The 23,508-nt window shown below is 37.8% G+C and overlaps 1 protein-coding gene across 1 annotated transcript in view; it reads left to right on the forward strand.

Annotated features, from left to right (window-relative positions):
- LOC122807977 (C-type lectin domain family 10 member A-like) overlaps positions 1 to 23,508 on the forward strand; it is a 129,490-nt gene that overhangs the window by 13,566 nt on the left and 92,416 nt on the right. The window contains exon 2 of the mRNA XM_044079002.1: positions 14,293 to 14,447. Coding sequence (XP_043934937.1) covers positions 14,293 to 14,447 — 155 coding nt within the window. The remainder of the gene's footprint in view (positions 1 to 14,292; positions 14,448 to 23,508) is intronic.

Below are 23,508 nucleotides of genomic sequence, written 5' to 3' on the forward strand. Positions count from 1 at the left end.
GTAATTGATTTTTACTATTTTGGAAATATCTCATACACTATTTCAGGCCTATGTATATACTGTAAATAGTTATTGTGTTTTATATTCAAATGTATGTTCTAAAATATATATTGTATTATTATAATGTTTTAATGATTTTTTAAATAAAAATATTTGAGTAAGAAAAAAAAGATGCTTACCTCACACTCCTATCTTTAGTGGCTCATATGGGACCTTTCCAAGATCTGGGAACATGGAATGGCAAAATTATGACAAATGACATAAACATAAAAGGGATGGTGATCATTCTATGCTTTTGGCCACATTTTAAAGGTAAGGGGAGTTCTCCAGATAGTGACAGGCAACACCAGTGATTTAGTACATGAACAAAGAAGTTGGAGATTATTCATACCTTTAGTGCAGTCTAATTATGTAGTTCTGGGAAACAGCTCAAAGTTGCTCTCTGCCATCTGTCATGCAATGTATAACAGCAGAAAAAAAATATTTTTTTCAGGATTGTGGGCATATATGTGGTGTGTCTATGCATTTTTATTGGGTAGAAATATGTGTATGGACAGAGACGAAAAAGGGTGGAAAGCAAAGGGTAGCAGACAAGGTGAACGAATAAGGAATGAACAGAATGAAGGTAGGGTAGTAGCATACAGTATCTCTCACCTTAACCAGTCAATAACCAAGGTGACTGTGCATATAAACCTCACAACTAAAACCCAATGTACTGGATGAAGCAAGGATGCAAAAAATTGTTAATTACACTCTTTAAATAAGATCAAAAATAATTTACAAAAACATTGTTAAGCATTTTCACCCCTTTCATTTCACATGACTTCATCAAAACAAAGGGTTACTACCACTGAACAGTTTTATATTTTCCAAAAATATCACATGATTAAACACACCTGTATACTATTAAAAATATTGTCAATGCGTTATGTGTTTTGTTATGAGTTTTAATTTAACGAATTATTGAACACTATTTTAAATTTAAGTTTTATGGTTTATTGTTTGGTTAAACAACAGTACTTGATGAATCCATAAATAAAGTTAGTAATAAATTGCCAAAATCCCTGACACAATTTAGAAATTGCTGATAGGAATGTTTGATTTCAAGGTAATGAAACAAATGGTAGCAAGAAAAGAGAAGAGCAAAACTGCCATTAAAAAAAATGCAGGGAAATGGAATGCAGACTCAGAGTAAAAACAAAATATGGTAAAAAGGCATACCACCCTCAAGGGATAAGAACACACCCAGTGAACTGAAAGATGGGCATACCGCATCATCCACACATTAAGCCATGGAAGCTGCTATAGGGAAATATTAAGTTTATTATATTACATAATTGTTTGTTGGCGCACATCGATGCTCAGCTCCTTTGCATTATCAGTGGCATATCAAGGATTTTACTTCACATCTGCCATAGGATGAGAAAAGTCATTTCTCTGTGGTTATATATGGGTATCAACATTACTGTCTGCCATCTGACATAAAATGCATGACCATAGAAAGATTATTTATTTTTATAAGCCATTTTGGGGGCATGTGTGTGTTTTCTTTACTTTTTGACCAACTTAAAGGCTAGAAATGGGAATGTAGGACAGACATGAAAAGGGAAAGCAAGCAGAGGATAGAATACAAGGTGAGTAAATAAGGAATGAGTCAGATTGAGGTGGGATAAAGACATACTTCTCAACTTCTGAATTCAGTAATCTTGGTGACTTACAACAATATTTGTAACTAGTTATTGAACAATACCATCACTGATTTGTCAGATAGCTATCCTTTTTAGGATAAACAGCTGGAATCAGTCAAGTACACATTTGTAAAATATCCGAGATGCTGAGAGATATGAGTGTGAGTTTTTTTTTTTCTTTTGTGGGACAGGCACCCTTTTATTTATTTACATTTTATGATAAAGGAATCTTGGGAGGGGAATCAAGGAAGTAAGAGGCAGGTTAAAGGGGGGGGACAAACTTAACTGAGAAGATATAATGTAACACAATAATGATCATGTCAGTCACCTTGCTAGACAGGGATCTAGGGAAGTAAATAGTGTGGGAAGAAATAGACAGGGAATTGTTATGGTTAGGCTTGTACAGGCCCTAGGGCCAATAGCCTAGTACCAGCCTATGAACCTATGAACCTATGAGAGAAGGGCAATGCAATAGTGCAGGGGATGTCAGGCAAACAGATAGAAAATAATAGTGATTGCAGGACTGGGGTGGACATAAACACAAAAGGGAGGGGAACACTGGGTTTGGGGATAGGACTGGGTGTTCAACCATGCAGTATCTGACAGTTTAGACCCAACATGAGATTTCTTATCATCCTGTGAACAGTCACCCCTGGGTCAGGATTTAAATCAACATGTTTCTGGGGGTCAAAGGCAAAAGCCATCCTCACATGCAGCCTGACATAACAGACTACTAATTGCATGAGCTATTTATCAAGACAGCACATCTGTGTTTGTGGCCAGTGATGATATTTGAGTTTTGACAATAATATAACTGCAAATATATGTAATACATATGCTGATCACACAATACATATGTCCAGCAAAGGCAACAGACAAAGCAAGGGACAGATAATTCTAGTGTGTTTATTGTGAGATGCCCAGAAAACTACTACTTACAGAACTTATCTAAAATGCCTTTGTAGTGATACTTTGATATTACTAGGGTAACAAATATACGTTGCTATGACAACAGAACTTCTTTTTTTTTGGTTGGATGGATTGAACGTAGACCTATCCTAACAATCTTTGTACACATTGTAATGACATGATGAGCTACTTGGCCACCTTGACAGGTGGAAGCATTCAGAAGTGCCCTTCTAACAGTGCACAGTCATGCCAATTCTGATATAGTATGCCAGCAGTGATAGATTTGTTTCTGCTGTTTAAATGTTATACAAACTTAGTTTTAATGGCTGCAACTCTTACTAGGCACACAAAGACATTTTTCATGGCAATATCTGTACTTAACTTGGAGGTCTCTTTGGCCATCTAGTCTGCTTGTGTGAATTTCGGTGGTCCTTTTGATTACCACAGGGGCTAGAGACATAAACAGGGCATAATGAGAACTTCAGTGGTGGTATGCATTGGCAGGTTATTTGTTTAGCTAAAATATGGGTTAATAACAGTGCAGAGGTGGTAACTGCACTCATCTTCAGCCTGCCTTTGGCCAAGGAGGTCAGGCTTGCTTCAACTTAAGTCACTGAAATGGTAACAGCACTGTTGCCCCCATACACAGGATGCCATAAGCATGGATGACAGCCTTGCCCAAACTTTGCCAGGCTTCAGCCTTACAGTATCCCCAGTATAGTCCTCCTGCTGGAGCCTATAGGTGTAGCTCTAATAAGGTCATAGGTTCATAGGTGTTCACTAGACTAAGGAACACAAGGACCTTTTTAAGTCCAGCCCTGCATCTCACATCTCTGACAAGTTTTCATACCTTTGATAAGTGTAAGCAGGGGCTTAGGAGATGAACCATTTAAAAGCTGCCTGTGGCCATTAAAGACATAGTTGCCAAAACAGGAATGAATTTCCTATTCCCCATCTAGTTGTCCAAGTTTCACATGAATTGGGAGGAACTCTGCTTCACATGGATGGGGAGCCTGTTCCAGAGAAGGGGTAGTCTATGGGACACATACCTGCCTGTCCAGCAGGTGCTATTTACATCACTGGCAAGGTTTAATTCTTTAGAATGGGTAATTCTAGCTGCTTGTTTTGTGGATATGCAGGAGGTCCATCAGAGTGGGGTCTGACAATGCCATGTATGCCAGGCATAGATCTCCCCTCAAAAGCCTGTAGGAAACAGACTACAGGGATAGGGCCTTGAGTTGATCTGCATAGAACATGTTACTTAGCCCCTGTATTCTTTTAGTGAGAAACCTCTGTGGACGTTCCAATTGTTGTATATGCCTAGTTAGGTACATACCAAAGGGGGCACTGTATTCAGGATAGGTCTGATGAATGCCAAATAGAGTGGAACAATGACTTCCTTGGACCTAGATGCCATACCTTTGTTTATAAGTTGCAGAACACTGAAAATGGGTTGCTTACTATCAATGCAATGCAAATAATTAATAACCTTTTTTTACAATTATTTTGTATTGTGATTGTTATTTAATATTTGTATATTGTCACTTTATCTTTATTTATGTTTGCTGGGGCTTTTCCCCTCGGGTCTCCACTGAAAATAGGTTTGTTTGCAAACTCAGTCGGACTAACCCAGTTAACAAATGTGAAATAAAAAATAAATAAATCATAGAATAATTTTCTCACTACTGTAAACATGTGATGGTGAAATGACAGATTACTGTCTATGTGTATCCCTAAGTCCCTGAATACTGGTTCATCTCTAAGGCAGAGTGTTGTCAATATGATTGCTAGCAGGGGTGGATGACTTCCCGAAAGATGTTATTATGCATTTCTTGGTATTTAGTTGTCTATGGCTCTGACACCAGTTGTTTGTCTGTGTCAGCCCTTCCTGGAGAACATTTGTGTTAGTGTGGGATTCAATGACAGCTCCTAATTGGCAGTCCTCTGCAAATATAGTCAGCCAGAGAGTATTGACATTGGTCTTGACTTCAGAGAAGTAAATGAGAAAAAAGGAGCAGTCCAAGGACCAATCCCTGAGGGACTTCTGTTGTGACTAGCCTCTTTGTAAAGGTGGACTCCCCAATTCTAACTTCCTGGGTCCTGTCTGTGAGCCAGTTGGCTATACAACAGGTGAGAAATGGGTCTGTACCTAACCTCTTGAGTTTGTCAACAATGTCCAGATGGGGTATTGATTCAAATGCCAAGGCCAGGTCAAGGTGGCAGTGTGAACCATTTTGCCCTCATCCATTGCTTTGGTGACCTTCTCAAAAAAGTCCACCAGGTTGAATAGGCATGACTTGCCCTTGCTGAAACCAAATTGGATTGGGTCTAGTATCTGAAGGTTTACTATATCATTATTAATCATTTCCATGATTATTCTTTCCATGGTTTTGTATATAAGGCTAGTGAGACTTATGGGTCTGTAGATGGCCCATCATTGTGCAAATGGATCATTGTTGCTGTTTGCCATTCATGAGGCATGAAGCCTGTTTGGAGACTACAGTTAAACTGCAGTTCCAGGGGATCTGATAGGTCATGTTTTATGCTGTTTAGAAGGCATCCTGGGATACTGTCTGGGCCCATTGATGGAATGTGCTTGGCTTTAGAGAGAGCATAGGTTCATAGGTTAGCACTAGGCTAACTGCCCTTGCAAGCCATTTTAAGCCTAGCCAATTATCCCTCATGAAACTCAAACCTTGCACCTTGGATTTGTAAGTCAAACACCTTAACCATTAGGCCACCCTCCTAACCCTAATTAAAAAATTGTTCCCTAGTGATAACATGGAAAGTTAAATTTGATGGTATTTCCTGAGGGAAGGTTGAGGGGGGGGGGAGGGGTAAAGTTGGAACTGAATTTGTTGGCCAGAAAGTTTGGTATATATTCTGGCTCAGTATAGGTGCCTCCATTTACAATGAGCTCTGCACACAATTGTGTATTTCCTTTGAAGTTGCTAACATAGTTAAATAATGCCTTGTGGTTATCCTTGGCACGGGAGACCAAATTTACTTCAAGTTTGGCATTGGTAGACTTTATTTGCCCTCTGAGTTGTTTGCTTTGTTTGACAGTAGTGCTTTTATCCTGCTTGGTGCTGCACCTCCAGGTTTTATTTTTACTTAAAAGGAGACCATTTTGTGGTCTGACCTTATTATGGAAGACATTACAATATGGGATGTGCAGCAATCTCCCATATTTGTGAGGACCATATCCAATATGGCTGCACCCCTGGTTGGTGTATTGACAATCTGGTCCAGGGAGTTTGTGTTTAAAGAATCCAGGAATCTCTGTGCCTGTACTTTTGGTGTCATATAGGATTCCCAGTTAATAATGTGATAATTAAAGTCGGCCATGAATATGGTATTGAGTTGGATAGTGAGTGATTCCGGTAAGTTTAAATACATGGTATGGGTTTCCTAGGTCATAGAGGGAGACCTGTAGCTTGCAAGGAAGTGGTATGGGATTTTGCCTATGGTGATCTGAACATGGAGTAGCTCAAGTGCATTCTGCTGTTTCACCAACCTTGAGATTTATCTGTTTTTGATGTAAATCGAGACACCGCCGCCTTTAGTCCCTGTCTGTGTAGTCGCTGGTCTAAATGTCTGGAAGGCGTTACAACCTAGCATGGTCAATGTGATTTCCATGGCTTTAAATTATGTCTCAGTGACTGGACAGATGCCAGCATTCTCTAGGGTGGAGAGAGCTTCTAGAGAGTGGAGATTTTTTTTTGCTATGGCAGAAATACTTTCAGTTTGGCATTGCCTAAAAAGGCACTATGAGAGAAGACTAATATTTGAAAGTCTAGAGGGAAGAGGTGCAGACCATCCATGGCAAAGAAGCATGGTCTGTTGACCATCTCCTTCCATGCTGACAAGTATTACACCTCCTTAGAATGACACCAGAAGCTAAGCCAATTATTAAAGTCAGTCATCTTTTGTTTGTATTATGGAATCATCCTTTGAAAAGGTAAAATACTGCTCAATGCTAGGCTCATATCAGCCCGGGACACATATTCCGAGAGTTCATGATGTCTGTCTTTATATAGTCTAGGGAGGTATGTCTTATTATGTTGCCAAAATGGCAAAACACCGAATGCCGTTTCAGTGACACATAAACAGCAAAATACCACTAATGCAAATGTCCAGGTCACCAAATCAGTAGACCGACCAGACATGACACAGCATTTAAAACCTTACAAAGTGGGGGTCTTTGCCCTCCACCCCCCCCAATGTGGGGGGCTGTGCCCCCGCCACCCAACTAAATATACCAACTCCGAGATCACACTACAGTGGGGTAAAGGGTAATTTCACGTCCCCCTCGGAAAAAAATCAGTGACCTGGCCATTCACTTTAGAGGTAGTTCACTGTTTATGTGTTACTGAAATAGCATTCAGTGTTTTGCTGTTTCAGCAACATAATATAGACCCATGTCTTAATTCATTTACACCCACATGGACTATGAGTCATACTAGTACTTGTGGTTAAAGGACCTGAGTGTGTGTGTAATGTGATGGATCCTGGACCCTAATACACAACTGACAGTGACTTTCTCCTTAGAATGACAACAGAACCTAAGCCAATTAGTAAAATCATCATTTGTTTGTATTATGGCATTATCCTTGGATGCTAGGTTTATACCAGCCTGGAACACATATTCCGAGAGTTCATGATGTCTCTCTTCATGTAGTCTAGGGAGGTATGCCTTAGGTCATTTACAGCCACATGGACCACTAGTACTTGTGGTTCAATAACCTGAGTGTGTGTGTAATGTGATGGATCCTGTACCCCAATAAGCAACTGACTGTGACTTTCTCAGCCTGGTGAGAGGGATATCAGTGTGCCACACAGTGGAGACTCCAATGACTAGAATGTTGAATTTTGCAGTGGTTTGCCTTATGGGCTTAGAAGTAGAGGCTCATGAGATGTGGCTGTATGTGTTGATGTGGGTGTTGTTTTGCAAGAGTGCATTCAGTTATGTGTAAATAATCTATGAGGTCTTTGGGGTTTAGGAAGTTTACATTTAAGTGCCTCAGCATACGTCAGTCTGTATGTCTGCTTTAAATTGTGTGTGATGGGTGCAGCATGTGTACTACTTGCAGATATTCAGAAGTAAGAAGCAAATCAAGCAGGACTTACTGAAAAAAAAAGAATTAGCTCATCAAGAATGATGAAAAGAGGGGAGTTGCATGAATGGCTACTGCCTGGATATTGTTAATGTTGGTCTCACAATAGCTTAATTCTGCTGGGATACAATGCTTCTTTGCTTTTTCTGTCACCAGAAGCAAAACATTATCACCAAGCCTAAGATGAGAAGCAGGCTGGAGTCTGTTTGGTGATCCACAGTCTTGTTCCAGATGATGCGAGGGTCTATAGGCTTGTTGTAACCTTTTTTCTGGTAGATGCCTTGAATAGCAACCTGACCAATCAGGAACATGAAGCACAGATGCTCATTGTCCAACTGTAAGCAGTCAGGAGTCAATTCACTCTGTTCCTTCTCTCACCAGGAGCAGAATCCAAGCACAAATTACAAGTTGGTACCTATGAAGCAGTTATTAGGCTTTCCAGTGATCAGCAGTCTCCAGAAAATAATGTCCCTGTGCTATTTCTCTCACCAGGAGAAAACGGAAGCACTAACCCCAAGATAACTACTGACAAGCAGAATGTGGGCTCCCCAGTAATTGTTGGTCTTGCAGTAGTTGCTGCAGATTTTAAAGGTACGATGGAAAAATGGGTTAATATCCTAAGCACTGCAGTGTGCACTAAGCAGTTAGATATAAAAATGGGGGTAACAAATTTTGTCTAAGTGCAGAACCACTAATTTTAAAAGCGTGAGATGGACTGGAAGGGGGTGGACACTTTCTGTCGAAGTTGTATGGAATACAGTAGGATGGCCAATAATTTTAAATAGTTGAAGGACAGTGATTTCACAAAATTATAATTCTGTACTTACTCATAACAGCCAATAAAAGGGTACATACAGGGAAGGAGATATGTGGTCAAATTTACATAAGGGAAGGCAACGAGAAAGACAGTTGAGTTTAAAAACACAACAGCTTGCTGGTGTTTTGTGGGAAAACTTAATTTCTCTGTGACTCACAAGAGAAACAGCTGTGGTCTCTTTCCTAGTTTTAATATGCAAAAAAAGATGAATACAAGTAAAATAGTATAAAGAAAACAAATAACAATATACAAAACAGAAGAAGGCAATAAAGTAATACAAAATGCAAGAAAGTAAAAGCAAACTAAAATCTAAAACTCATAGTCACCCTACTTTCCAAATCCTTCAATTTTTTAACAGAGTCACCCAGTGTGTGCATGAATGGTTGACCAAAAACACTAAAAATTAAAGTTTCATCAAAGATGCCATGTAAGGTATGAAAGTGCTCAGCAACAGGGCTACTCAAATTCCCATTAGATGTATCATCTAAGTGCTCCAAAACTAGTACCGTCACCATTCTTTTGGTTTGCCCTATTTACCATTTAACATTTCTATACCCACAATCCAAGATGCATACCACACCACAAGAGTTGCAATTAAAATGACCCTTAGAAATGAACTTTCTTCCATTAATTCTTCTGTGGGATTTTCTTCATTCATAAGCTGCTGGAAATACTCCTTCCATCTGCCTTTGATGTCCTGTGGACTGGTGAGCAGGTTGTTGCTGGCATCCCTTATGAATGGTGTCTGACTATCTTCTTTATCTTTCTGTCTTTGCCTTGCAACCTGCTATAGTTTCTTTTACCACCTATTGAGTCACTTTCCAGAAGTTGGTAGAGTGCATTTGATGCTCTGTTCTTTGCTATTCCAACTCCTTTCTTAGCTTCTTTGTTATCCAATCAGTATTCCTTTCAAGTGTGGTCTGTCTTTTCTATCTCTCAAATTTTCCTGCACACATTCTTTCTATTCATGACTTTCTGGATTTCTGCATTCCACCACCTGCTTTCCTTATATACTGTATTGCCATACCTGTCTTGGCTTGGCCACATATCTTGCTCTGTAGTCCTTACACATGCCGTTTTGAGACACTGCCATTCTTCTTCAACTCCATCTATTCCCTCTTCGTTATTTCTTTATTTCATTTATTTGGCATTTGTTTACTGGAAAAGTCTGACTGGGCCAGAAAGTGGCCATTTTCAGTGGAGGCCTGGGTAGAAAAGCTCCACAATCACAATCATTCAATGATCAAGTACAGGTATTTTGAATCACAAAGTATCATACTGCACTACAAAACATCAAGTACAACTATTTTAAAATCACAAATTATCATGTTACACTACAAATCACAAAAGTGAAAAAATGTAATGAGAATAAAACTTCAAACATGTTTCATAGTAAAGTGCACTGAAAAACAACATGAGTTGGACAAAATATGTGAGGAAAACTCAATAGTTGTATTATTTTCTACATAGAATAGTATGTGTTAAATGAGACATGAGACAATTATAATAAACTATTTTAAAGAGATATAAGATGTTATATGATTAGAGGCAGTGAGGGGAAATTCAGAGATGCCTTACTATGAGAGATGTGAGAGATGGTGTTCATATTATGGTTATAGAAGGAAGAAGGATGGAGAGAAGGAGATTATAAGAAGAGTGCAGGCAGGGTGACTGCAGGCAGCATAGATGAGTAAGGAGGATAGAGAAACAAGAAGAGGAAAGGTCTGCAGAGATGAAGTGGATAAGGTAAGGTAGTGGGAAAACAAAAGAATGGAGTGGAGTAGGAGACTGGAGAGCTTTGCAAAGTGTGATTTAGGGTGAAGTGGGTGAGAGAAGTAAAGTGAGCAACTTCAGCCAAGATTAGCACAGGACCAGGTCCACGATTTTGTAAGGTATTCAGTTATGGAGAATTTAAAGGTGGGTAGGATAGAAATAGTTTTTGCGGTTAGAGGTAAGGAGTTCACTTTGTTTTTCTACCGTGTATGATTATAGGCTTTGTTCAGGGAATTTGTTTGGTCTCTTTAAAGTGAGAAGTTGTTTATCTTCTGATCTAAGAGCTTTTTTAGGGAAATACATGTCAATTAAAGGGGTAAGAGCTGGGCAGGCTAATGGTTTGTGTATTGTTTTATGAATTGTTATAAGTTGAATGTAGGGGAAGTGGAGGGGATGGTACCAGCCAGCAAAGGGTATGCAGAGCTTTACAGTGACAGATAAAGGAGGATGAATTAGTAGCAAACTTGGCAATTTTTTGTAGCAGCATTCAAGTTTGTTTTTAATGAAGGATTGTAAATTGGTCAGAAGTGGTACTCCATAGAGTGTGGCATCTCCCAGGGCTCAGCCCTGGGACCCCTCCTGTTCGGTACATACTTCTAAGAGGTACAGGCAAGTACAGGAGGACTATGGATGACCAAGTTTGCAGATGACTGCAAATTGGGGGCCATAATTGACTCTCCAGCTGATACAGGCATCCTCCAGAAGGGTCTCACTAAGATGGATACCTGGTGCCAAAATCATGGCCTCAAGCTAAATGCCAAAAAGTTCATAGTCATCCCCTTTGGAAAAAACAAAATGCCCTTGAACTACCACATATGTGGTAGATCCCTAAATACAGAAAATGCAATAAGGGATCTGGGGACCCAAGTAGATAATAATCTCTCCTTTGATAATCATATTGCCAAGGTGGTTAAAAAAATCTTTCTATGTGGTCCACCTAATCACAAAAGGGTTCACATCTAGAACAAAAGAGGTTATTGTGTCACTCTACCCATCACTCATCAGACCCATCGTAGAGTACAGCACCCTATTTGGGATGTACCTTACAAGACACCTGCAACAGCTGGAAAGACCACAGAAGTACCTCACCAAGAGGATTACTGGCCTCAAACATATGCCCTATGCAGCCTGACTGAAGAAAATCCAGCTGTACTCAGTTGCATGCTGCTTACACAGAGGTGATCCCTGGCTGACATACAATGCCATGTGCAACCCAGAATTGATGGTCATGCTCCACCTAAAAAAAAAATAAAATCCCCAAGAGCCACATGCTCTAAGGATCTAAACCTCACCACAACAATAAATAGGATGTGCTGGAGGGACAGATTCCTGTCCCAGAGCCTCCCCATGCTTTGGAACAGTACTCCAATCTACATTAGACAGAGCCCCTCACTAACACTCTTTAAGAGAAACCTTGAAGAGTGGAAAGGAAACAGAAAATTTACTCCAGGGATCACTGCAGTGGCTCTGCTGGACAGAGGCACAGGGAACTAATGGCTCTGCTGGACTGAGGCAGAGGGAACTAATCTAAGGAGGCAGCAAAAACCAACACATTCTGGCTAGGCTTATAGATGTCCTCAGGCAGATAGCCTAGGACTTACCTATGAACCTATGAACCTAAGATGTTCTGGAAGGAGTATGAGTTTTTGAGGAGGAGTTTGTTTTTTGTGGGCTTAAGTAGGAGTTCTGCTCTTGCAAGACAGATTTCAATGGTGATGACAGCTTGTTGAGTGATTTCTTGGAAACAAGTTAAAATGTTTGAAGAGCAGATGATGGTAGAGTCATCTGCATATTGAATCAAGGTGCCTTCACAAGATTAATATAGGTTATTGATCACAATATTGAACAGTTGAGGCCCAAGGATGGATCCTTGTGGGACTCCTGTGGAAGGGGGAAGGTATTCAGAGATGGATTCTTGACATTCTTCTTGAGGTACTATAGTACCTGAACTGTTGGGCTTTATCTCCAGCCAACTTCTATGTCTTCCACATTGTCTCCATTGACCTTAAAGTCTTCTGATCACTGCTTGCAGCTGATTTTGGCAACCAGTGTTTTATGCTGAGGGTTAACTGTTTCACTAGGGAAGACTTTGCAATCACTGATTCTCCCAAATGCCTTTTCCTTACTAGGAGGAAGGCTCCTGAGTTGCATGTTGGCCACTCTTTTATGTGATCTTGCAAATTTCTCTCTTTCTGAACCTTGTGTTGGCTACTATCAGGCCATTTGCCAAACAGAAGTCTAGAATGGCCTTTCCTTCTTTAGTCATGTTGCACCACCCATGTGGGTCTAGACAGTCCTCATATCCTGTTCTGTCTGTCCCAATATGTGCAATTCAAGTCACCAATTATTAACACCAATTCCTGTTGTCCTGCTTTATTTAGTAGGTCCTGCAACTGCTGTTTGAATGTATTCTTTTCTTCAGTATCACAATACTGCTATGGGGCATAGGCTTAGATTATAAATACTGCCCTACGATTATCCTGATTACCACGAGTTTTTCACCAAGTTTGAAGACATCCTTCACTGTCTTTAGAAGCCTCTCCCTCACTACAATTCTCTCACCATATCTAGTCTGTCCTCCTCCTAAGTAGCAGACTCTGGATCCCAAGCCAAGTGGCTTTGCTGCATTGCCCTTCCATCTTTTCTTCTGGATACATAGGGTGTCCAGTCCAATCCACTTCCAAGCTGTGTCCCATCAGTGAACCTGCACTGAGAATAACATGTCTTAGTTCATGTTGGTTTTACACCCTGCTTTTACTCAGCAGAACTATCCTAGGGCAACTGGACACTGGACTGCCAGTAGTGTATTGACCCATTACTGGGCTTTATGGCAGGCCAATAGGGGCACATACACCCCTCCCTAGCATAGGTCAGAGTAGGCTAGGTCTTCAACCCACTTATCAGTGATAAATATTCATGCCCATTTGGTGACATTAATCATCAGAATCAGATCACCTAGTACCATAGTTTTACACCATCAAATGGCTAGGCCTGCCTTAGTACACAATCTGTTATCCATGTTCTTTTATCTTGAGGATACTGCACACCAAAATAAATGACCAAAGCAATTAGTCTGTACAACTCCTCATCCTATAGGGTGTCATGTAGAGTCTGTGCTGCTGTCCACAGCTCCACATTCATTGGTGATTTTGAGATGGAAATACTCAGCATGTTTTTTGGAGGTGGGAGGATCCCCACAGAGACAAAGAGCGGGCATGCAAACTCCAAACAGGTAATGGTAGGAGGTCAGGATCAGACCTTGTATCTTGCTCATGGAAGGCAAAGACCTAAACTGTTTTGGCAACTAGATGCAAAGCCTGTTGTTCTTTATATAACTGAATTTATTTACCCTGAAAAAAATAAATCCTTATTACTGGCTAATAATTCAAACACCTATTGCTTCTGTGGTTTATGTGTGAATGTTCTCTTAATTTAGAATATTTATGTATTAGCCAGAGCTGAAATGAAGATGCTAAACCAGGTGACCTGGGTTCAATTAGATACTCAGTCTGAGGCAATGGTAGACAATGACGGACATGGTCATACCATGGGAGAGGGTGTTGGCCTGAGTGATCCATCTTGGGAGAATGTAATCCATAGAGGTGAAAAGCCCTCAGGCATACCAAGGAAAGTACATATAGGAGATGAAGAACAATGGTCGATCACAAAATGCAAAAATACAGAAATTCTTCTGTCATGCAGCATGACAGGGAGCTGGAACACCCCAATCTACTCAATGTCTGTAACCCTTATTGGATTATATCCGAAGAGAGCAGGAGGGGTCAGTAGACATAGCGAATAAAGGAGGGTGCAGAGATTCCCTGATGGTCTGCTGCAGGAAGGGTTTAAAAAATGATTTGAACTATGCAGCAGCTTGTATTATATGTTATTTATTTTTTACTTCAAGAATATAAAATATTTCACAAAGAAAACACAGTTAATGCCCGATCACTGAATTTGTATGTTTTGCTTTGTTTCCTGTCTATAGCACATTATATTGACTGTATCCTAAACGAAGAAATAATGTTTCAGAACAGCTGCTATTTCTTCTCCCACGACAAACATAATACCTGGTTTGAAAGCCAAAAATACTGTAAACAAAGGAATTCCGATTTAGCAGTAATCAAAAGCTCCACAGAGCAGGTAAGACACATGTAGGTGAAAGGGATTAGCACAGATTGTTTGATATAATTTTCACAGATGTCACAATCCAAGAAGAATACTTATAAACATCTTTGCAAGTTTCTAAAAGCCAGATTCCAGAATTCAACATGAATGCCAGTCTCTGCCGTACTGTTTGTTTCAGGTGAAAGGGGAATGGCGACTTTCATACACTCTACAAACCTTTCTAGTAACATACCAATCCATGCCTTATCTAGACAGCAGATGTGCACTTAAAATATAATACAGTGTTGAAAAATGTATAAAACGTCAAAGGATTCAACATGCAATTAATGGTTAATTTAGGAATACAGAAATCATGAACATGGTTCATACAGTTGCATCATTGTTTGGTATAAAATTGTCTTTGCTAGAAAAGGAATTCTTTTACAGTACTGTTGAATTAGTCAGTTGTTCATTTGTTCATTCACTCATTCATAACACATCTAGTTTCAGTGACTGTTGTAGTTAGTACAGATTCATTTCTGCTCACTAGCAATGTGACAATTCCCCCAACCATCGTGTCATTTGTCACATGCCTTCTTATTGCTGTCTGAAGATGTTAGCAGTAGATCACCATTTTTCCTTGTAATCCACTTCATTTCTTTACTAATCTTTCTTTAAAGCAGTGCAGTCTTACATCCTGGCAGTTGGCACAGACTGTGAAAGCTGTGAGCTGTAGTTCCTTTGGTGCTGGATTTGAGTGACTGTAAGTCTAATAACTATGTATAAACCAATCCTAACTAAAAGGTTTCCTGTCTTTTACTATTTGACACCAAAAGATTTTTTCATACTGTTGTTATTACAATTGATTAAAAAACGTTTATGTTGTTACAGAGTTAAATCTAGGGAGTTTGCATCCCAAACAGCAGACCTGTGTGATGCCCCCCTTTGCCTATAGGTGATGTTACTTAATGTTATCTTGTAAATTGTCACACTTATTCTAGGAAATAATCATTTATTAGATTGCTACATTAATAAGCATGCTTTTTTTATAAAATATCAGCACTGTCTATAACGACAGCACAAATATTATAAAAACCATGATGATGATGAGTAGAGAAAGATATGCTTCTCATGTTTCACACAGCCATATGGTGCAATTCCTACAACACAAAACAACTGGAAAAATGTTAGTTCACAAATTGTGTCTCACAGGGTATGTCCGGCATCAGATGCATTTAAGCAGCACATAGTTTGGCAAACATTTTACTTATGTGTGTATATGTATTCAAATGTAGGTTCATATGTGTGTGTTATTTATTTATTTTTTTGTTGTTTTATATCTGTGTGTTAATGTGACTCACTGATTTCACATTCTTATGGCCAAAACAGGATGGGACTTAACGTGTCGATTTGTTGCAATGTATTATATTGCATATGATTTTATTGCGTGTTTTGTTTTATTGAGTAATGTAACTGCTGAGTATACACCTTCTAAGTAACCACGGTGCTGAATGGATAAGGTAGCACTATGCAAGTAAACACCATCCTGTACTTCAGGGGGCAAGTACCTGCAAAACTTAACTATTATGTAGTTCTAGCCATGATTAAAACAAGTCCTCTGCATATTTCACAGTTAACTAAAAAAGCAAATCTATAATTTTGGTCTCTAACAGTGCACTTGCAACGGGCCCAGAGAGTATATAACATTACATTTGTAAGTCAAATGTTTTAAGATGGAACAGAAAATAAATTAAGTGGCCAGGACAGGCATTTAAAAAGGAGGACATATTCTCTTAAAATAAGAAAAAATTACTGTAGTACTATCAACTGGATATTTTACCATTAAGGAAGAAGCAGGATTTGACAAAGATGTCCTGGGTATGTGACCAAGTAGGCAGGACTTGATCTTTCATCTGTAGGCGGATCCAGCTTACTGGATTTTTATATTTCACTTTGAACATGTGTCAACGTGGGCATGAACAAGCCTTGTTTTCTTTTTACTCCAAAACATGTGTTCAAGGTGATGGCCTTTAACAAGATCCACCAATGATCTTCTAAGTGGCTAGATAGAAATGTCTTCAAGATTGTGCCCCGAAACTAAGGAGTGGGTTGAGAAAGTTTGGCCATCAGTTACTGGTCATAAGAAGATGGTATAAATAAAAGTAAATAGTGAAATTGGCAAGGAAGACTCTGACAGTAGATGAATGGTAGTATGTTACATTGTAATGCAGGAAGTCAGAGGAAAATGGATAGAGCTGTAGGTAGTGATGCTAGATAATAATGTCAGTGTTGCTGATATAACACAGACTAGGTCCAGTGAGGAGACCAAGCTTATATATTAGTTGTGCAAGATGGACAGAAAAGAGGGATGCCAACTGGGACTAACAGGTATGAGATATGGGAGGAAGAATAGCAGAATTCAATAGGAGACTTTCATGAATGAAAAAAATGTGCTCTTAAAGTTAAGGTTCATAAGAAGAAGAGGAAGGCTGGAGAACAGACACAGTATGTGAGCCACTGACAAATCAAAGGAATTTGAATGACTGCAGGAAAGGATAAAAGAATGAAGCCAAGGTCATAAGGAGTCTGTTTCTGTAAGAGGCAAGCTGAGATGTTTCAAAGTTGAAGTTTGAGATTGAGACTAAGGTGAATGAAGTCTTGAATGAAGAGACGTTATGTCCACTGATAGCTAAATGATTTAAAAAATACAAAACTGTGGTGTGGTACAAATTAAAACAGAAAACTTTGAGGTTATAGAGCTGAAGGCATCCATACCCAGTAGTGACCCTGCTCCTCTATTGCTCATAGTGGGAAAGACCATACAGCCTTGGACAGCAGAATGGCAAGATACTAGAAGGGAAACTAAAGGGAAATAAAAAAAAAATAAGATGGGAGCTGCAGGATGTAAAGCTGAATTAAGGGACAGATAAGCTATAGACATGAGTCAGAGAAGGAGTTCTGAGAGTGTTGGGAACAGGACTGAAGAAGTTACAGAAAGAGAAGGAGTGGAACATGCCAACTTGGTTATGTGAAAAATTAGGAATAGTGCTTAGATAATAGATGTTAAAGCAAAAAGCAAGGGAAGAGCGGGATAATAGATGTTAAAATAAACATTGGTAAAATTCATTAAGGCAGGTCACTGACTTTTATCTAATAAAAGAATTAGTAACCTAACTTCTATGCAAGACAAACTATTATGCTTCTAAACTAAATGGTAGATTGTATTTGTTTTAAAACCATATGTTTAAACAATATGAATGTAAAACATGGGTAATAAAGCAAGAATAATACAACCACAGCATAGACCATAATATCATAACCATCAGAAACACTTCACATAGATTAGAAATAAGCAAATGAATAAATATTAAGACAAACTCACATTTTGTGGGAATACAGAATTTAATCTGCTTTTAAAATATTAACTTTAATGTTTATTCCTTCATTTAACGAACAACTAAAATTTAAAATAAATGCGAGTGACTAGGGCTATTTTAAATAAAGGTATTCACCTAGAACTAAATCTCTCGTTCAATAGAGGACTACAATATATAATAAAAATATATAATAATAGTAAAAGGTAATGGATAATAACGATAATATTTATTTGTTGTTAAATTTAGCTTATTTTAGCTTTTTTACTTTTTTACTTTTTAACTAATAGTACTGTTATTACTATTCAAAATAATAACAATAATAATAATAATGATAATGTTGTTGCCAACATCTATTTTCTTAAATTTACATGTAGGAGATATATATAAAAGGTACATATAGAAAAATATATATATATATATAAAGATATGTAAAAAATATATATGTGTATAAACAGTAAATAATGTATAGAAAATGTTAAAATGATATATAATAAATATAATAAATATATGCATAAATAAGAATGTGTAATAAAAAACCTAAGTTATTATATATAACTCTGTATAGTATATATTTGATAGTATAAATGTATTTGTACTACCTATAAATAATTCAATAATAAATTGAATAGCAATACATTAATGTTTACAAAACACCTTATATCCTGTCATAACAGCTAATTTTAGAGATTTCATCTCTCCAAGTTTTTAAGTCTTAAAATGCATTTAATGGAAGTCATTTCATTGATCCCAGGAAACTGATTGGCATTAGTATTTAATTGCTATATAAGTTCTTTCCGTTCTAACTTCAGAGGTTCCTCCTCTCCTCCTCTGTCTTCTGGACTTGGTCAATCTGTAAATCTAAAATGGTGTCCCTCATTAGTGCTACAGTGCTCTAACTTTCCCTTATTAATGCTGTATATTGCTCATATATCCTTTTTCATGCAACCTTCTATCAGTTTTACCGATGAGAAGGCACAACACACAGTACATTTACTACAGTTGAACTTCTTCCTTATTCTGTAGGTCTTGTTTCTTAGTGTAAAAGTGCAACCTTCCTCTATATATTTACAGTAATTACATTTGTTGCATCTAAACATTCCAAAATTAGAGGGTATGTTACAACTTTTTAATTGTAAAATATCTTTGAAGTTTGGTCCTCTTCTATAAATTATCTTTGGTTTTTCAGGTAATAGTCCTCGCATGTGATTATCAGTTACCAATAGATGCCAGTTCTTGAACAGGATGTTTTTAATATCCTGGGCATCTAAATTGAAACAAGTAATAAAACTACAGGTATATAAGAGTTTCGCTTCAACTGGTACTTCACTTACTAGTTGATGGTTGTCTGAGTAAAGCCTGTTCAACAGTGGAACATAATTATGTTCCCATCTTTTATTTTTAACTTCAGTTAATATATTTTGTAAGAAGTCATAGGGGTACCCTCTTTGTAGGAAGAATTTTTCTAATAATTTACATTCTTCTAAAAAGTCAGTATTTCTCGTTGTCATTCTAGCTGCCCTAACCAATTGGCCTTTCACTACAGCCTTTTTCTGGTGGATAGGATGACAGCTAGAACAGTGTAGGAACATATTTGAATATGTCTCCTTCCTGTAGATAGTAGAAATGTAACTACTACTCTCGTATTCTTTACTCAAATTGACATCTAAATAGTCAATAGAATCTTTGTTGTATTTAAATGTAAATTCTAAAAAATGTGTACTAGTATTAAAAGTCACCATTAAGTCTTCAATCTCATCTTCAGAACCCTCACACAACAAGAAAATATTGTCAAGGAATCTAGTATAGAATAATATTTTCTCCTTTAACCTGACATTGTTTATTACAGTGTTTCTTTCCCAAAAAGCCATCACAAGGTTGGCTATACTACCTCCACACGGTGACCCCATTGCTACTCCTATCCTCTGGTGATATATTTCTTTGTTAAATAAAATAAAGTTATATGACAAAACAGTGTCAATCAATTCAGCAATTAATTGTGTTTCACTGGTTGGTGCTCCTAGTAATCTCAACATTTCAGTAACCCATTCGATGGCTGTATCATGGGGTATACATGAATAAAGGTCAATAACCAGAGTTGGAAAAAGGTAAACCATCAATAGCTTTCAAAAAGGACCAAGAATCCTTAGAAATTTGCTTTTCCATTTTAATATACTTCTGCAATATTCTATCCACCACTTTTGAACATGCATATGTCATACTGTTCCTACCGTCTACCAAAGGTCTCATAGGTGGATTGTCCAAATCCTTATGGACCTTTGGTATACCAAATAGTACTGGAATTTTTACATTAGATTGATGGAGGTAGGTATACATATCACTGTCTATTCTGTTCTCAATAAACAATTCTTCATATAGGCATCTAATTCTACTATGTGCTATATTCATTTCATTCCTTGATGATTTAACATTTGTGTCTCCTTGCAGGATTAATGCCATTTTCTCATCATAATCACTGTTAAACATCAAAGCCAAGCCCCCGCCCTTGTCAGGTTTCATAACATGTATAGGGGCTTGTTTCAACAAATTCAACAAGTCCCTTTCCTCCTTTGTAATGTTGTACTTGTATATATGTTTTACTTCCTTTAAATACCTCAAGTCCATTTCCATAATTTTTTCAAAGAGGAGAAGTGATGGGTGGAGTGGGGGGTTGTAAACACTAGATACAAAATAATCTGATTTTTCACTAAAATCACTACCCATCAATAATGACAAATTGAGCTTCCTTACAAAAAGTTTTAAATCAATCAACGACAGCTTCATATTAAAAAGTTGATGGATGGCAAGGTGTAACCTTTGCTTAACAATTCTACTGTGTCTTCACAAATAATCAAACTAGTATAATTAAAAATTTTAAAATCAGCTTTAGAATTAGTAACAACAGTACATTTAGTATAATCATTGAGTGAGTACGAGGTAACAGTTACATCTATTACCACTTCCTCCTCCTGTTCCTCGTTACTCTCTTGTTCTGCTGAATTTTGCTTCCTCGCATTTTTTGTTGTTGTTCATTAGGCACACCATTATTGTTGTGGGTGCCAGAGTCTCTGAAATCAGCATGGCCATAACTGCCAGACTGTTGCGCCAATCTCTCACTTCTCCTGTTAGCATTATTAGAGTTAGGCATTGATTCCAACTGGGGGATAATAACATTTTCCCCTTCCTGTCCTTCAGAACCAACCTGAGTTACCTGTTGTCTTCCCACACTTTGGCCATTGGCTATTACATTTGTTGATTGTTTCCCATAATCTCTAAGGTCCCTGTTAATTTTCTTAGTCTTAAATTCATTTTTGATAGGTGTTCATCAATGCTTGAGAAACACCTATCATACTCGAACTGATATCTTGTAAAGTCGATATCATTTTTAATTGCATTGTCTAAAGTTTCTAATTCACCCAATATTGCATCGACCATTTCTTGGTAAAATGTACAAAAAACTTCCAACAATTCAAGACCTTGCTTATCAAACAAGGCAATCAAGGCAGAATGGAATGGGGAGCCTTCTACCAGGCCCGTAGAAAATTGCCAGTGTCTCAATCCCTTAGGTATGATTTTTAGCTTGATGCATTCTCTGAAATAAGCTATTTCTAGCTGTAACAGCTCTGTTTAGTTTAACATTAATGCCTGTTGTAGACCGTTAAAAACAAATGACCTAGTAACCCACGCAGAAAGGGGTTCTGCCCTCCTTTGACCAAATTCCTAATGGACCCGCTCCATTTAGGCTCTGTATAGTGTCCACATTTGATGTTAGCGCTGTTGAAAATAATACCGCCTGAGGAGTCGATAGTCTATCAACTTTTTGAGTTAGTAGCTCAATTAACGCTGTTAAATTTCCTTCACCTTCATTCTGGTCTGTAGCGAACAAGTTGAACAAAAAAGATAAACTCTTGAAGAAAGAGCCAGCAAACCGAGAGGTCAATAAGTTCCACAAGACCTTTATTAAGTTAATCCTCAGAAGAACAGCTAGTATTTCAAATACTAGTTCCTTATATATTCATTCCAATGTAATTTAAACAATTAATCAATTACCCCAACAATTTAAAATGTAATTATTAAAATATTTAAATGAACACAAACTACGACTGCAAGTACAATTCGTACATTCGTACATTCGAACATTACAAATGTGCAGTATTTGTGACGTTATTATACGCCAATATTTATTCATTTGCTTATTTCTAAGCTACGTGCAGTGTTTCTGATGTTTATGATAATATGGTCTATGCTGTTGAGTATGAATCGGATGTTGCGCCTCTATTAGGCGTGGTTGTATTATTCTTGCTTTATTACCCAAGTTTTACAATCTTATTGTTTAAACATATGTTTTTAAAATAAATATAATTTACCATTTAGTTTAGAAGCATAACAGTTTGTCTTGCATAGAAGTTAGGTTACTTGACGTTTAATAGAATTATACGCTGGTTTGAATTAGTTCTTTTATTAGATAAAAGTCAGTGACCTGCCTAAATGAATTTTACCTGTGTTTATTCTAATGCATATGCCAGGCATGAATTACTAAAGCAAAAATGACATTTAATGTTGATGTTAACGCTGACGGCTGCATGTTGATGATTTTTGTACTTGCAGTCGTAGTTTGTGTTCATTTAAATATTTTAATAATTACATTTTAAATTGTTGGGTTAATTGATTAATTGTTTAAATTACATTGGAATGAATATATAAGGAACTAGTATTTGAAATACTAGCTGTTCTTCTGAGGAAGTTGACGTTACTTTTTCGCAACGAAAAGTGTATGCTGATTATCACACTTAAGTTAACTTAATAAAGGTCTTGTGGAACTTATTGACCTCTCAGGTTGCTGGCTCTTTCTTCAAGAGTTTGTCTTTTTTGTTCATCTTTTTTGTTCAACTTGTTTGATAATAGATGTTAAAGCAAGGGAAGAGCGGGATAATAGATGTTAAAGCAAGGGAAGAGCGGGATAATAGATGTTAGTCTACAGAGAGAGCGAGCGAGAGAGAATCAAAAAAGCAGCAAAAGAGTCGAGAACAACAAAGGCACGTGTGCAGTAGAACCAGTAGATAGTCTTAAGAATGGGAAGAAATACTACTTTATGACACAAAGAACAGGTAGGTGATCAAGATATCACCGGGCAAACTAACAAAGGGTAGCAGGCAACAGATGGTAGAAAGCTAAAGTATTAAATGAATACTTGATCTCAATATTTATCAAGCAAAAAAGGTGATGTGTCATGTTGAGAGAGATACTGGCTATAATGTCTGAGAGGATTTAAGTACAAATTGATATGAGGAGTGAATAGATAGTAGAAGAGGGAGTGAGAGGATCTGGACAGTGATTAGGACTCCTTAGTGAGGACAAGAAACAGATGCTATGTGAACTACCTTCAGCATCTTCGAAACTTACTAAATGTTTGACCTGCCCATTGAAAACCACCTTAAACAGTTCAAAGCCACTGCAACAGTAGTGCAGGAATGGATACTAATGTAGCCATTCCCCTGCACATGAGAAGTGAGAAAAAAGGAAAATTCAGACAAGGCAACTTTACATTAGTGACCATAACAATCATGGCAAAATCATAAAAGAAAGACTGACTGCTTTCCTGGAAGACAATGACCTCCAGAACAACCAAAACTATTCTTGACAAGAAGAATATGACAGCAAAACATGATCTAGTTCAATGAATGGCAACTTGATAGTTGTACAAGGAAATTCCAGTGGATGTT

Source organism: Protopterus annectens, chromosome 8.part0 (assembly GCF_019279795.1).
Source record: "Protopterus annectens isolate FY-2018-M chromosome 8.part0, PAN1.0, whole genome shotgun sequence".
Lineage (NCBI taxonomy): Eukaryota > Metazoa > Chordata > Ceratodontiformes > Protopteridae > Protopterus > Protopterus annectens.